The 16,097-nt window shown below is 53.6% G+C and overlaps 1 protein-coding gene across 8 annotated transcripts in view; it reads right to left on the reverse strand.

The window, feature by feature from the left end:
• Positions 1 to 1,640: 1,640 nt before the first annotated feature.
• Positions 1,641 to 16,097, reverse strand: part of Cbfa2t3 (CBFA2/RUNX1 partner transcriptional co-repressor 3) — a 73,917-nt gene continuing 59,460 nt past the window's right edge. For all 8 annotated transcript variants that reach the window (XM_075977544.1, XM_075977543.1, XM_075977549.1 and 5 more), the window contains 7 exons: positions 13,958 to 14,139; positions 13,143 to 13,372; positions 10,699 to 10,784; positions 9,834 to 10,032; positions 9,250 to 9,318; positions 7,521 to 7,711; positions 1,641 to 5,866 (listed from right to left, as the gene is read on the reverse strand). In XM_075977544.1, the coding sequence (XP_075833659.1) occupies positions 5,597 to 5,866; positions 7,521 to 7,711; positions 9,250 to 9,318; positions 9,834 to 10,032; positions 10,699 to 10,784; positions 13,143 to 13,372; positions 13,958 to 14,139 (1,227 nt within the window). In that variant the 3' untranslated portion in view covers positions 1,641 to 5,596. The remainder of the gene's footprint in view (positions 5,867 to 7,520; positions 7,712 to 9,249; positions 9,319 to 9,833; positions 10,033 to 10,698; positions 10,785 to 13,142; positions 13,373 to 13,957; positions 14,140 to 16,097) is intronic.

Here is a 16,097-nt window from a genome sequence, read left to right on the forward strand (position 1 = left end):
ACAGCAGAAAACAGCGGTGGGTGGTATGACACGGCACCCTGACATGGAGGGCTGTGGACCATGACGCGGCACCCTGATACGGAGGGCTGTGGACCACAGCTTTTCGTAAGGAAAACATCCAGTCCTCTCCTCCCAGCTCCTGCAGGAGGAAAAAGAAACGGAACAACAATGGTTCCCCCAGCAGGCTGTGTGCGGCTGCGCTCTGGGCCCAACCCTTGGCCCAGAAATGGTGTGAGCTGAGGGCTGCTGGGCCTTGTTTGGGTGGGAGCAGGGGTTGTTCCTTTGAGGTGAGCAGGACGCCCCTTGAGTCAGATGCCACATTCCTGTATCCCCGTTGTCTGGGCTGCTACCTTAAGGGCCAGCTGAGTTGAAAGAAAAGGAATGAAAACAAGATAGAGTTTTCTAGAATTTGGGGACTTGTTCACGTGGTTGACAGACTGTCCTGAGCTTTGTCTGTGAGCTGTCTACAGGAGCCGATAGTTCCTCTGAGCCCAGCTCACCTGAAGTTTCTCTATCTTCTTGCCAACATGATGGTAACTCAAGGGTCTCTCCCCAGGCTCATTCCAGAAACTTCTCTAGCTGACTGTCCTTCTTAAGAGGCAGCTTCTGCCTCTCTCCCTTCTCCCCTTCCCTTTTTTTTCTTTCTCCTCCACCCCACTGGAAAAAAAGAAACTTCTCTACATGGTAGGGGCTTCAGGAAGAGCAGTGAGCTATGAGGGGAGGCTGTGGACGGCCCCAAGCACCTAACAAATTCCTCCTACCATCGGGGGATCCAGTAGGGGCAGACTGGACAGGTTCAACTCTGAGCTACCTGGTTCTAACTGAGAAGATGGGACTGGTACCCAAGTGTGCTGATGAACAGGATCCTAGGAGTGCTAGTCTCAAGGGAAGCCAGCATCAGCTCACTCTCCTCTTTAGAGCTCCCTCTTCTGGGCAGACTCCTGGAATCAAGGACTGTCCCTGCTTTTGGGGAATGTGGTTCCCTAACATAGCATCCCAGAGCTCCTAAGCAAGTGTATAGCCCTTCTCTGGGCACACATTCTTGACTCCTCCTCTCCCCAAGCAAGTCCAGATGTGTCACAACGGTCACAAAAACTTGTCCAATATTTCCACAATGCCTATGGTTGGAATTCATATATCTGGAGGTGTCTAAAGCAGGCCAGGGTAGGGCAGAGCACCAAGGGACTGTTGCCTCATGGGTGGGTATTCTTAGGGCACCCCTGGTCAGTCCAGGGCAAGTAGAACGGAGGGTGTGGGGGACCTAGTGTCTTTGGTACACTGAGGGAGCTGAAATTACTCTGAGGACAGTGGGTAGAGAGACGATAGGAAGGATGGATCTAGGGATGGCTGTGTGGTGTGACTGTGAGACATCCAGACACAAGGATGGTATGTTGGGGTGGCATGGGCAGGTGGAACTGGGGCAGGTGGACGGATGAGAGGCGGTGAGGCAGGTGGGTCAAGGTAGATAATGGTGTAGTTACTTGAGAGGGCAGGTGGAGGACGATGAATAGGTGGAGGTGGATGGGTTTACGGAAAGATGGCTGGCTAAGTCAGAAGGGCGAACTCAGGAAAGTGTCAATCTACCAGTGTGGTTAGGCTGAGGAGCAGAGCAACGGATAGACAGATGCCAGAGATGATACTTTGGTGTCAGCCTAAGGATTTATTTGGAAAAACTAAGAACTTTGGAGCCCATCCTGATCCCTGTCCACTGTGGCCTTAAGAGCACTGCCCATGGCCCTGCCTCCTATTCTGTCCTTCTCCATCACCAGTGACCTTTTCAGGGCTGCTTACAGGTGTCCCTGCTGGGGCTGGCTCTTCTCACCTTGGCACCCATCAGGCAATAGGACCTAGGCTTGGTATAATCCAGCCTGCTCCTATACACTTGTGACCATATGCAGAATGAGAGCCATTGGCCTCTGTTCCCAATCAGGTCTGAGGACTGAGCTGGAAAGGCGCCCTTAGCCAGCAGACTGGAGAAAGGCCAGTCTGAGTCTGGGGCAGAGATGGGCAAGGAGATGAGAGGAGGGGTGGCAGAGATAGAAGGACACATGGCAAGAAGTCATAAGGTCATGGGACAGGATATGGGCTGGGCCTTGGGGGTCAGAGAGTTCTGCCTGCCACCTGCCCTCCCCACTCAGCCTTCCTGGTTTAGCTTTGGCCTCAGAACAGGAAGCAAAGTTGCATTTTGATTTGGGGTTTTGGGGAGCAAGGCTCTGTGAGAGCCACATCCTGTAGAGGTTTGGTTCATGTTTGTCTGTGGCTACCAGGAGGCAGGACGTGGCGGTTGCTCTTGGGTCCATGGTTTGTGAGCTGGAGAAGGTAGCAGGAGGGGCTCTCAGCAGAAGTCAGGGATGGGGTATCACCCTCCTCCAGCTCTGCGTAGAGCCCCAGGCAGACTGGAGGTTGAAACCAAGAGCATGCCATGGTTATGGCCACCCAGGGTACACCTCCCAACAAAGAATACCCATGGACCCCATCCTTCCCAAAGCTCTGAGGTTGTCTGGTTCTGCTGTGAGCTCTTTCGGTGGCTGAAGCTGAGCACAGCACCTGCAGCTTTTTCAGGGCCCCTACCCCACCCCTCTTGCCTCAAGTGACACTGCTGACGTCCACCCAGAATTCCCTGCGGCTGTTTCCAGTCCTGTTTCCTCACTTAACTGCCACCCTGATTCTGCAGTTGCCTTGACGGCTGAGTTCTTCCAATCAGCTGGCCAGCACCTCACCATGGGTGTCCACAGTTGCCGGCCAAATGTCATGCACAAGGGACTCAAATGGCATCTGATAGCTGTCTTGGGGGGAGCTATCCCTTCCAATAGCTAGGGTGTAGGGGGGACTGTGCTGAACCCTAAATATGTAACCTGGTTCGTGGAGGCCAATTTGGCTGGGCAGCATTTTGTTGTCCCTGGTGGGCCTTCTTGTTCCGAAAAGGTAGATAAGGGTGGTATAGGTAGTGGAGGAAGTATGTGAAGCGAAAGCAAATTGGCGGGCCTTCAGGTAAGGGAACCCTCTGGGACCTACATATATGGGAACAGACACTCTCAAGTCCTGACACCAGGGACATGGGTCACCAGGGAAGCCACCCTAGGACTCCTGGCCCAGACCTCTAGAGACTCCAGCTCTTAAGCACAACCTGAGGGCCTAGCTTTATTTTCCCCCACAAACATGGCGTTCACCACCCTTGCCACCCAGAGCTTTTCCCTATGAATGGCCACCGGCCTGCTCTCCTGCAAGGGCCAAGGACGCTACATGCTGTGGGGTAACAGAGACAAGCAGCCCTGCACGAGGCGCAGCCGGGAATGGAATCCAGCGATGCTTCCTTCGATGGCAGGCGGGTCTCTGCCAGCACAGACTCAGTGTTCACAGGCAGACGCTCAGGTCAACTGGTCCACTAGAAGGAAGGGCAGAAGGCCGCCATGTGTTCTGGCTTCTCTGAAACCCACAAAAAGACATCTCTGTGGGCCTGGAGGGCTGTGGCCTTAGGAACCTTCCAGAGGATGAGCTCTACCTTGGCCTTCGGAGTGAGAGCTGCTGTCAGGCTCCATTCGGGGTAGCACCAGGTTGATGGTACCTAACAGGATCCTTCCATGCAATGTTCTCTTAAAGAGTGACTTTTACAGTTGTGAAGAAAGACCAGCCACCAAACAAGCCCACAGGACCACAGCTCAGATTCCTTCCAAAGTGTTTCCTAAATTTCACATACTTCCGTGGTTTGTCTTAATTTCTTTTTATTTGGCAAACGTCTCCTCGGTACTGATGCCGCGGTTAGGACCTCTGTGGAGACTATTTACATTCACATTAACATGCTGCACACCTTGCTCTGGGCAGGGCCCCCAGGCCCAGGGTTCAGGAGCAATTTCCCCATATTGCACGCTAGGCCTGCAGCTTACTGCAGCCACACACATAGGTGCAGACCCGGACTGTGTCTGCTGTCTTTCTGTTTGGTACAGGCATGAGCTTCCTTTCTTCATTTCCTCCTTGAATCCTTGAGGGAAGTTGAGCGGGTGGAGGGCAGGGCAGGGCAGGGCATCACTCCCAGGGCTGGAGACGAACACGGGGGTTGGAACACAGGGATATGTACAGCTGGGCTTGAGTCTTCCAGGCGAGGTGAGGGTGGCTGCTGGCTTTTGTGTTTTGTTTTGTTGTTGTTTTTTTTTCTTTTTTCTTTTTCTGTAAAAGTTTGAAAGAAACGACGGTAGCCACAGCAAGACACTGGGGGGGGGGGGATGGGAGGGCAGAGAGGTAGAGGAGGGAAAACCAAGAAAGCGTGATTCGCTGTCACCTTATGCTTTCAAAAGCAGTCAAGAATCAAACCAAAAGATTGTCACAGTTTCGTTTAGGAATTGTGCTCTCTCTGGGAAGAACACTAGCACTTTTTGTTTCCACAAGTGGAAAATGAACTATGCGAAGTCACAGAAGGTGTGAGGACAGATGGAGGTGTCTCCCTTGCGGACAGGGACGCGCGGACAGGGCCTGAGGGCACACAACGCTCAGGCTCATGCTGACTGGGGCTTCTAGATATGGTGCTGAGGGTCATGTGGCCTTGCTGCTGACCCCTTTGCCCAGCAAGGATGCTGCCCACTAGTCAAAAAGGAACAAAACGTTTCTTCTTGGCCCAACCCATCAAATCCCAGAGACCCAACACCCCTGACAAAATCAAAGCCAAAATAAAAGACCGACATCCAAACAAACCCAGGAATGAAAGACAATGAAAAAATACTTTGGCAGTGATAAAAATAAATTTTTGATTTTGATTTCTTGAGTTTGCTTTTTGGATTTCCTTTGGAGCGAGGTGTGTCTGGCATCCTTGGCTGGCTAGCTGGCAAGGTAGTTTACAGGTATGTTTCCTTTGCTTAAAAAAAAAACTTTTTGGGTTTTTTTTTTCACTTAAAGCCAAAGAGTTTGACATTAAAGAAAAGAAATAAAACCTGAAACCAAAAAATGCTTCTTGAGTTGGAAATTGAAATTGTTCTCACCGTCTCTGCTGCACGCGCCGATCCCCCTGGGGTTGGCTGGGTGAGGCAGCAACTCCAGCTAGAAAAAAATCACAGTTTCTTCCTTTTCTAATAAGGAATGGGGAGAACCCCACAGTTCTTTGTCCATTTTTAAGTAGCTTGTTTGTCAACAAAACAAAACAAAATCTCCAAAAGTTCTTCACTGAAAATAAAGCCACCGATTAGGTTTCTCTGATTACAGAGAAAGTACGCGGGCTTTTACACAGACAGAGAGGATCAGATCCAGGGAGAGTCAGGGCAGGGAAACAGAGGGAGACCAGACACAGAAAGACAGACAATAACAGAGAGACAGACACAGAGGGGACAGACGGTGGCAGAGCCGGCCACGCTCCACCGGTGCCACTGTCTGCAGCTCCGCAGTGGTATCTGAGGATGCTTGTGAAGAGAGGCTGTAGGAGGTCCCGGCAAGACCTCATCAGGTAGCTGAGGCTGCACGGATGCAGTTTCGTTGGATCTGTGTTTTCTTTTGGAGAGAAGCAGTAGCAGCAGTGACTCCACCTGGCCAGCTCCAGGTATCTGGTGGGCCAAGGTGGGGCCAGGAGGTTGGCAGGGCATGGCGTCCATGGGCTGGGCGTCCAATCTGGAGGTCAGCGGGGCACAGCAGCATCCAGTGGGCCTGGTGGGCCCGGAGAGCAGGGGCGAGAGGGTCCTGCTGAGCCGGCTTCGCTAGGGCTGGCGGTGGCATCGGGCTGTCCGGGCAGTGGGTCAGCCACTGCAGCTGCAGGGCCCTGCAGACTCTGGCCACATACATGATGGTGCTTCTCCCAGTCCTTGTGCTGACAGAAGGACCCGCAGTAGCGGGCTGCATTACAGCCGCTGCAGGTCTCGCTGGCCTTGCGCCCGCAGTTCCAGCAGCTCTGGATGTAGAGGAGGGCAAATGAGATGAGTCAGGATGGAATAGGCTGCACATGATAACCTGCCCACTGCTGAAAAGGTGTGCGTGTGCTTGTGTGCGTGCGCTTGCGTGTGCGTGTGTGTGTGGTGTAGGGGAGAGCCATGCAACCACTCCCAGCTGCTAAAACCCAGTTAGGGTTTCACCCAGGAAGAAGAAAGAACTCTAGAGCCCCTGGAGGCAGCTGAGTTGTCAAGCACTCACGGGGCCCTTTCAGGAGAGAAGAGGTGGCCACTGACCAGGACTCCCTTTGCTGACTGTATTTCCCTCAGGGGATGGCTAGAGATTCCGGCAAGGCGGCTGAGACTGGGAGGCTGCCCCGGCTTCAGGAATCAAAGCCTACTTCTCGTCTCTATGCTCTGGCCTCACCCCTGCCTGCTGCACCCCTTATGCTGCTCCACCTGGGAGGGCCTTGCTGGCCTCTCCGTCAGGATGGCTCTGATACTGGATGGCTCTTTTCTCTCTTTCCCCGGGGGCCATGCTGCTCTGAGGTCTACGGACGTACTTTCCAAACTACCCTCACCTCCAAATACCTAACACTCTGGTCGATGCTTTGCCCATCTCCTGACAGCTCTGAGATCCTGTGTGTGTGCGCATGTGTGCGTAAGCACATGAGTGTATGGGTACGTATGTATGCGTGTGCATGTGGAGGCCTCAGGACAATCTGGTGTTATTCCTGAATACTGTCCACATTATTTTAAGACAGGGTCTCTCAATAGCTAAGAACAGTGGTTCTCAACCTGTGGGTCTTGACCCCTTTGGGAGTTCAGTGATCCTTTCACAGGAGTTGCCTAAGATCACTGGAAAACACAGATATTTACATTATAATTCTTAACAGTAGCAAAATTGCAATTATGAAGTAGCAACAAAAATAATTTTATGGTTGGGAGTCACAACATCAGTATGAAAGGGTCACCGCATCAGGAGGGTTGAAAACCACTGGTTTAAAGCTTACCAGTCAAGGCTAACATGGTGGACCTGTGAGCCCCAGGATCTACTTGGCTTTGTCTCTCCAGTGTTGGAGAGCTGGCCATTCCTAAAAGGCAGCCCACGAATGACTTTCCCAGAAGGGCTGTTCCTTTCCTCCTGATGCCCTGCCAACCAAACTCTTGGAGCAGAGGAAGCAGGTTCAGGAAGTCCTCCCTCACCCACCCTGCTGGATGGAGCACAGTACCCAGACATCCAGGCACACAAGATCATAGCTCTCATGGCTCTCTCCTTCCTGTTCATTATGCCCAAAGCTGAGGGAGACCCCAGGGCCCTGAAAAGTCTCCTTTATAAGTTAAAGAACAGAGGGTTTGACATCAATAGCCTTCGATGGAATATGGTCCCTATCGTGTGCCAGGCCCGGGACAAGCATTACTCTCTGGATCTTCAATTACTGCTACTCGCTGGTTAGGAAGGCCTGAGAAACGCCTTACCAGGCCTCGTGGGTCTCTTTTATTTACTGACATGCAGTGCTGAACAGACTGCGTGCTTGCTTATGCTACCACTGATAGTTATGACCTCTGACAGCAGAGAGCTCATTGGTCTAGAGGCTGCACAGGTGTGGTGTTCTAACGCAGGTTTGGTCAGCACTGGAGGCAGAAATGGAGCACAGAGGTGGCTAGAGGCCCTACCTCGCTGGAGTCCTCTTGCTGGTTGATGACAGTCAGGGCATCCTCTGAGGCCTGCCGCTTGGCCTCAGCCAGGGCTCGTTCCATCTTGGCACGCTCTGTGGTGATGAGTTCATGGGCTTTGCGCTCTGCATCAGACACAGCCTTCTGTAGTTCTGACATCGCCTGGCGCTTCACCTCGTTCACGGCTTCTTCTGTGAAGCACAGAGGTGGGATGGTGGTCACACTGCCAGTAGTCACCCAGGCTAGCTCGCCTGGGCTTCTGGACACGCACCACTTGGGTAGGAGCCTAAATGCAGCTGTGTGTGCACATGCTTACCTTACTTTGCATGTGTTCACACAGAGGCACAAGTCAGTGATCCCATACCTTTGCTGCCAGGTTTGTGGATGAAGTGTTTATCTAATTATTCTTTATCAATTAAAAACTCGGGAGTCAGATATCAGAGTCAAAACCTGATTGATCAGAGGAGTGGCGAAGAAGTGACCAGTGAGGGCTGGAGAGATGGCTCAGAGGTTAAGAGCACTGACTGCTCTTCCAGAGGTCCTGAGTTCAATTCCCAGCAACCACATGGTGGCTCACAGCCATCTGTAATGAGATCTGGTGCTGTCTTCTGGTCAGCAGGCATACATGGAGGCAGAACACTGTATACATAATTAATAAATAAATCTTTAAAAAATAACCAGTTTCCTTTCTTGATCCAAAAGGCCCAGACTCTCCCTAAGCCCCTCTCTACTACTTCCTCTGTCTCTTTATATATCCTGGGTCCTCCAAAACCTCTATGGCTAATTTTGGTCGTCTAGTAGCTAGCTCTGCCCTCTGATTGAAGGGAAACTTTATTGGCAGTCTCAGGACTGTCAGAGCGTGGTTAAAATGTCCCATAGCATGTGGATAAAGATGTGTGAGTCCTGGGCACATGTATGAACCCTGGTCAAGAGGAATAGGGCCATGGGTAAACTATCCGTGGCTCCACCTGCCAGCATCATGCTCCTCACTCTGGTGTGCATCTTCAGAGGGTGAGGGCTAGTCTCCACCCCACAGTATGACCCAGCATCTTCAGAGGGTGAGGGCTAGTCCCCACCCCACAGTATGACCCAGCATCTTCAGAGGGTGAGGGCTAGTCCCCACCCCACAGTATGACCCAGCATCTTCAGAGGGTAAGGGCTAGTCCCCACCCCACAGTGTCCTCACCCCACAGTATGGCCCAGCATCTTCAGAGGGTGAGGGCTAGTCTCCACCCCACAGTATGACCCAGCATCTTCAGAGGGTAAGGGCTAGTCCCCACCCCACAGTATGACCCAGCATCTTCAGAGGGTAAGGGCTAGTCCCCACCCCACAGTGTCCTCACCCCACAGTATGGCCCAGCATTTTCAGAGGGTAAGGGCTAGTCCCCACCCCACAGTATGATCCAGCAGGTTCCAGTAGTGTCCAAGATTCTGTTCTAACAGGCTTCAGGCAAGCCACTGCTGAGAAGAACCTGCCTTGAGGACACCAGGTCTGGTCCTTGGCTTTGCTTGGGAGCCAGAAGGGGAACTCTGGCAACTCTGGCTGTAAGTAACTGATTCATATCTCCTCTCTCTCTCTCCCCCTCTGTGTGTGTGTACATGCATTCTGTGCACACCTCTGTGTGTGTCCCAACGTGTAAAGACACAAACTTGCTGCATGAGGAGCCCATCTGAGTTGCAGACACTTCCTATGGTTGTCCCCAGGGTTTGTCCCAATAGCCTTACTCACCAGCCTTCCTCCAGATCTCCTCCGGCATATAGCCAGAGAGGGTCCTGGGCATGAAATCTCGGTGAACATCTGAAACAAAGGGATGGGGTACAGTGTCATACACAAGGTGGGGTCATCAGTTGCCTTCTTCCACTCTGGGTTCCCTTCCACTCTTGCCAGGGCTTGAAGGTAAGGAATAATTTTTTTCCCAGGAAAGAGGGCTTCACATTCCAGGGGATGGGGGGTTGGGTAGCATGCTCTATAGCCAGCGAACATGGACTCAGGCTGAGAACTGGGCATATCCTAGACCTCCCCTAGTCTCTGTGGTCACTACTGTGGTGGATGAGTACATAGAAGCCCCTAAGTGCCACCTCCTAAGCTTGGCTTGTACCTACTAGGACCTGGGAGCTTCAGACTTCCTAGCAGACCGGGCACATATTTCTGCAAGTGAAAACGCCCACCACCCCCCCTTTCCAAGTGATGCTCTGTTTAAGTAAGGCCTGACCATTGGCTAGCTTTCTGGAAAATCAGTGGCATCCTACTGAGACTGTGTAGGGCTAGCAACCCCTCACTGCAGGTCTTCCTTGTTCTTCCCTAGTACACACCTAGCTGAGACCCCTCGGGGCCACTGCAACTGTTGAGGGGCCGGGCAGAGGTGGGGGTGGGGCCCTTCTTCCCTTCCTCAGAGTCGCTGTAGCACCGGATCCAGTGATTGAGTTCTTCGCGGTCAGCCTCCTGGCACCGGCGCAGCACAGTGAGGGATCGCCGTGTCTTCTCCACCATATCCATGATACAGTTCAGGAGCTGCGGGTGGGTGGCAGGGCCTTCAGTACATTGGAACCAGCACTGTGGCCAGATGTGGCCATCCAACATGGAGGGGGTGGTGGGGAGCCAGCTCATCATTCCTGAAGGCAGGGCACAGAAATCTACCTTGGCTCCTCACAGATAGTGAAATGGCTCCCAGGGCTTATGGACACCCAACTTGAATAGGAACTTCAAGGCAGGATGGAGGCTCAGGGTGCCTCCTGTGAAACTCTGAGAGCAATCTGTCTTGGGAACATCCCCAAGAAAGAAGTAGGTAAGGGATCCATACTTCAAGGTGCATGATGGTCAGAGGAGCAGAGCTTCTAGGAACATCAAGATATGGTCCACTTGGCCTGACCAGGGGATCAAGCACCTAACACGGAGCTGTCCTACACCACTGGGGCTCTATACTGCATGAGTCTCTGAGCAGGAAACAGTGGAGGAGGAAGGGTCTGTCTGCATGGTTCAGCATCCTTGTCTCTGTTTTCTCATAGCACCCTGACAGGTCAAATATAGACAATGATGCTCACATAAAGGGACAGGCAGACAGCAGGTTCTCAGTTCTCAGATAGGTCCTGCCAGGAGATGCTGAACCCAGTGCTGCTCCCCACCCCAAGCCTTGGGATCCAGAGGTGTGCAGACATTCTGGGAATCACAGATACTCACACTGTTGAGGTGTTTCCACTCTTCTGCCCACTCCCGTTCTGTGAGCCTGTGGTCAATCACTTCTTCTTGTCGAGACCCAGGCATGGCTGCAGGAAGGGCAATGCACATTTAGGCCCCCAGGCAGATGCTAAGCCCCGACTTGGATCTTAGGTCCTGCACCTACTCCCAGGTGCCTCCTACTTCGTCAGTTCCAATCCTACCTCAGGGGGTCAGGAACAGATGAAACACTTGCCATCCCTGGTTCTGCCCTGACCCTTCATTTCCTTCCTACTAGCCCACAAATCTAGCTCCTCTTGCTTTTACTATGCCCATTTCTGATAGGTAGATCCAGATCCACTTTAAGGGTCTGCCTTGTCATGGTCCAGAAACCTCAGGGCCTCTGTGCAGCTGCTCAACTTATGTGTGTTTATGACTTCCTCTCAAGTATCGGTACTCCTATGCATTCCTCAAAGTCCAGGCCCCTCTACAGCTGCGGAGTCTTTGGAATTCCTCAGGCCACGTGTGTCTCTGGTCTCTGGGTACAAGACTTCCCTGTTTATTCTTCCCCGCCACTGTCAAATCCATGGAGAAAGATGGCGTGATGTGTTTACCTCTGTGTCCCCAGGCTGAACTCTGCCTTGGGTATTTACCAGCCCTGAGTGTGGTCTTGGGATCAGATCTACTGACAGCAGGGTCAGACAAAGAAGCAAGTCAGGGTGGCTCATTCCCCAGGATCCCGGGATCCTGGGGTCCTTATCATGCCACTCCCTGCCTCAATTTCCTGACCCTGCCTAGTTCTTTTTTTTTTTCTTCCCCGAGACAGGGTTTCTCTTTTAACAGTTCTAGCTGTTCTGGAACTACCTCTTGTAGACCAGGGCTGGCTTCAGACTCACAGAGATCCACCTGTCTCTGTCTCCCAAGTACTGGGATTAAAGGTGTGCAGCACCACTGCCTGGCTTCTGCGTGTTCTTAACACAGTGAGTAGTTAGAAAGAAGATCCCAAGCTGACCTGGTAAGCTTGAGGAGTGTCCCCAGGCAGGGCTTGGTGCTAAGCACCGTTCCCTTCTTTCTGCCTTGACCTTGGAAGGAAGGTTCATCTTTCCTATGTAACAGATCAGGAAACTGAGGCTGCTTATGACTATCCACAGTTACCAGGCAGAAAGTGGGGGAGGCAGTATATGGCGTGAGGCCAGCCTGAATCTCGTGTGCCCTCGGGGACGGTCAAATGGGCAGGGTGTGGGTTGCCACTGCCTGGGACATGAGGGACATGAAGGCCCTCTATTAGTCCTTCTGCAGTGTCAAAGCTGCCAGTGTGGTAACTGAGGCTGTGCAGGTGACCTGGTGCCAATCCAGCCTTCCTGGGGGTGGGGGCAAAGCCTCTCTTTAAAGCCGCCACCAGTGCCTACGGACCTCTTAGTACCTAACCTGAAATGCCTTCCTCGAGTTGCAGAAGGGCAGGGAGTGGCCACAGCCGTCATCCAGCGCCCTCTCCGGCTGCCCACGAGGGGCCTATGCCAACGCCCCAACTAAAATAGAGGCTGAGATCTGTGCGACAGCTGGCGTTTATTTTTGCATTAGCAGAAGCGGGTGGGAATTAGCACCTGCCTGACCCGGCTGTGGCGAGCCAGACACTGTCACCTGCTGCCTAGGCCCAGGCCCTGGAAGCTTCCACAGTGTGTATGTGGGGGGTGGTTAGGGAGAGGCCTCTGCTGACCCTGCTCTGGGACCCTATAGGTGTCCTGAGTGACCCTGGCTAGTCATTTGTAGCATTCCTTTCCAACACACAGGGGTTGAGAAGGGTTGGGGTTAGGCAGGTGTTGCTGTGACCATCCGTGGCTGTCCCACTTATATCCTCTGAGCCTCAGTTTCCCTAGAGGTATGGGTCCAGGCTGAGACATGACCAAGTGCATGTGCTCTGTGTCAGCTGTTGTCCCTGTCGCCAGTAACTGGGCTTTGGAATTCACTGTGTGCCAGGTGCTCTATCAATGTCCCTGTCCTCACACAACTGTTCTGAGAAACTGAGGCACAGAGCTGTCACATGACCCACTTCTGGATTCAAGCAAAGTCTAGTAGCCCTTGCCTTGCCCTCAGCTACTCTGGCCTTAGGCTGCCCAGCCCAGGAGGGTGGAAAAGGCTGGTCCTTTAAAAGATAGGGTCCTTTAAAAGATAGTGCTATTCTGTGTGCAAGAAAGGGCAACTTGGGTCTGAAGGGGCAAGTCAGGCTACCTGGGCACCGGGGTGGCTACTGGCTCCTGGGCAGATGAGCTGCTGCTTACAGCATCAGTGTCTTCCACTAGGGCATAGGTACAAGCAGCCGCTGACTGAACCCCTAAATAAATGCATGTAAACTCTCTCCAGCCCAAGTACATGCAGGCTTATACACGTGGGCCGGCTCGCAGACACGGGATCACACACTCTATGTGCCCATACCTTGAAGGGTCGATGGTAACTCTCACGCTGCTTACCGAGGGGCCGATGACGCTCCCGCAGCTCTCGGGGATCTGGATGTCTGTAGGAGTCCCGGAAGTGGTGGGCCATGGCCATGTCCTCCAGGCGATAGTGTGGGGGTGGGGGTGGTGTAGGGTGGGGCAACCCATTGCTGGGACTGCAGCGCTGGGCAGGGCTCAGGGTACAGGACCGCTTACTGAGGTGGTCGGGGTGCAGAGGGTCCCGGTCTGACCCATTCTCTTTGGTCCTGATCAAGAAAATAGGTGGCTAATCGATACCAGCCCCAGTGGACAGAGGACAGACAAGACAGAGAGGGTGGAGGCAGAAACTCAGAGGAGCCCTACTGGATTCTGGTCCCCCTCTCAGACTTCCTCTGGGTCTCCTGATAGAGAATGAAGAGGAGACACACAGAGTCCCATGGCTAGGTGTGGTCCCCACTGTGGTACAGCAGTAGGGGTCTAGTGGCCAGTCAAGGGGTCCAGTCCAGCCCAGACACCATGGGCTGTAGACTCCAGACCACTTAGGGTCTACAAATAGCACAAGAAAAATGAATCCTGGGGGACAGACCCCTTTCTGAGCTGCTGTCCTCCAGGGATCCCAGAGACCCTGGGTCGTCGCTCAATAGGGCTGCGCATGCTGCAGAACCCAGTGTCACCAGCCCACCAGCCTGTCCCCGTAGCATGCAGCAGTATTAGCAGCGCTTGATCGGCCGGCCCTGCTGCAGAGAACAGACTGGACCAGCTGTCTGGCAGAATCGCGGCAGAGGCAGATGGGCAGGAAGAGGCCGCCGTGGGTCACCTCCCTGTCCCGCCGATCTGGGAAAGGCTGTTACCTGTCTGGTGTTCTCCTCTTGCCGTTCTCGTTGACTTCCAGCAGGAGCTCGGGAGAGTCAACAGGGGAGGTGGCGCTGGCATCCAGCAGCAGTTGTTCGTGCTGGGCCAGGTACTGGGCAGGCGTCTGTTTGGCCAGGCGGGCACAGTGCAGGAGTTCTCGCTGCAGCAGCGGGAGATTAGCCTGGGGGCAGGACAGGGGCTTTAGACACAGCTGACTGTCAGCTGGCATGCAAGCCCACCTAACCTGTTTGGAACAGAAGGCAGCCCAGAGCTACCTCTGTGTGACTCAGGGCTCTGGGTCCCCCAGGTTCCTTGCTCCTTCCCATAGCACTGTGGGAAGTGACAGGCCTGTGCCCTGCTGCACACACAGCAATGTAAGGACTTTCTATATCACCATGCTTCCTCTCTGAATCTGAAGACAATATTCTCTACCTGTACCTTGTTAAGCAGGCACCATGTTGTTTTTGGCGCAGAGAAGGAAAGCAAAGTTCAAGCAACCAAGCAGAGAGAGTGTGTGTGTGTAGGGGGAACAGAGATGCAGCAGGGTCTCTGATCTGAACCCCAAAATGCACAGGCCAGGAGCCCAGTCTCCCTCTTTCCAGTCTCAGCCAGGAACAAAACTCACAGGAGGGCCTCAGACACCATAGTATGCCTTCTGTGGTCATGCAGCTCTGAGCACACAGGGAATATGACCTTCATAAACCCCAGCCTCAGGGATGATGTCACAACTCGATTCTGCATTTGCAGACGAGGCCACCAGAGCTCCCAGACCCCATCTCTAAACCTGTGAACTTCACCCTAGTGCTAGATCAGGGTCTCCAGGCACTGCTGGTGGTCAGCCTTTCCACAGCTGCAGTGGGTAGGGTGGCAGGCTGGCCCCGAGCATGCTGGTCAGGGGCCCAGTGGCAAGCTCTTGGGAGAGCCAGCAGTTCTAAGTATTTGTAAATAAACACAATCCACAACTTTCCCATGCGTCTCAAAGCTGCCAGGGCAGTCTTCTCCAAGCCTCTGCCTCTTCAGCCCCTGTTGGCGCATCCACCCGGCCCATCAGGCAGCCGATGCATTTTTGTTGAGCTGTGTGGCTGCCAAGCCTGTTTTTCTGTTTGGATAGCTGAACGGAGGCCAGCTCACCATCTGCCGACCACGTCAGAAGCATGAGCTGGGATGAGGTCCTGGGAGGTCTCAGTAGCCCAGAGTCTCCTCCCTCACCAGTCCCCCACCCACCCTGTCCTTTCTTTGGCCAGCATGGTGGGGTGGGGGCTGGGCATGAGCACCATCTGGTTGCAGTTAGGGTGGGGAAACATCTGGGGTCCTGGCCAGCTGGGGCCATCTGGGAGCTGGAGCCTCGGGTGGGGCAGCTTCTGAAAAGTCCACTGTCCAGATACATGAGGGCAGATGCAGGAGAGAGTGGAGGGGACCTAAGGTATTAGGTAGTCTAGCCGTACAGTCCAGATACACAGCAGCCCTTGACTGGGGGTACAGGATCACTGCTCATGCAGAAAGAAGAAGTCCCCATGCTTCTTCAAAAGTCCCAAGCATCATTCAGAGGACACACCAAGCTGGTCACAGGGCACCCTGGGCCCCAACTTAACTTGGCATGGAGATTTTGATGTCCGGGAAAATCTAAACCATCTTTCTCCTCAATGGGCCTCTGGCGGAGGCTACATAGCACACACAGAACCACCATGGTGACAGCTGGACCACGAGTCTTCTTCGCGCTCCACTTGGCTCTGCAGAGCCTTCCACCACGGGCTGTCCCATGGAAGACTGGTGGATCACTCACCCTGGCTGGGCTACTCAGGAGCTGTGTGACCTTGGGAAGCCACACAACTGCCTCCTGCCTCCCCCATAAACCTGAACTCTGGAAGCGCTGTGATGGGCTCCCGTGAGCCCCACGTGGATTAACTCAGTTCTTCTGCCTTGCATAGGAAAGGACCCAAGAGGGCCCTGCAGTCGGAGCCCAGCTCTCCCAGCCACATCTTCAGAACCGTTTCTTCCCAGAATGGCATCCCCAGAGGTGGCCATGAGAATCATTGCGGATGCCACTCCTGGAGGGGGACACACAGGCCCTGACGCTGTCAAGTTAGCAGGCAGGAAAGCTGAACCTCACTTTTCTAGCTGGTACAGACCCAAGGCTGG

This window comes from Microtus pennsylvanicus, chromosome 6, assembly GCF_037038515.1.
Source record: "Microtus pennsylvanicus isolate mMicPen1 chromosome 6, mMicPen1.hap1, whole genome shotgun sequence".
Taxonomy (NCBI): domain Eukaryota; kingdom Metazoa; phylum Chordata; class Mammalia; order Rodentia; family Cricetidae; genus Microtus; species Microtus pennsylvanicus.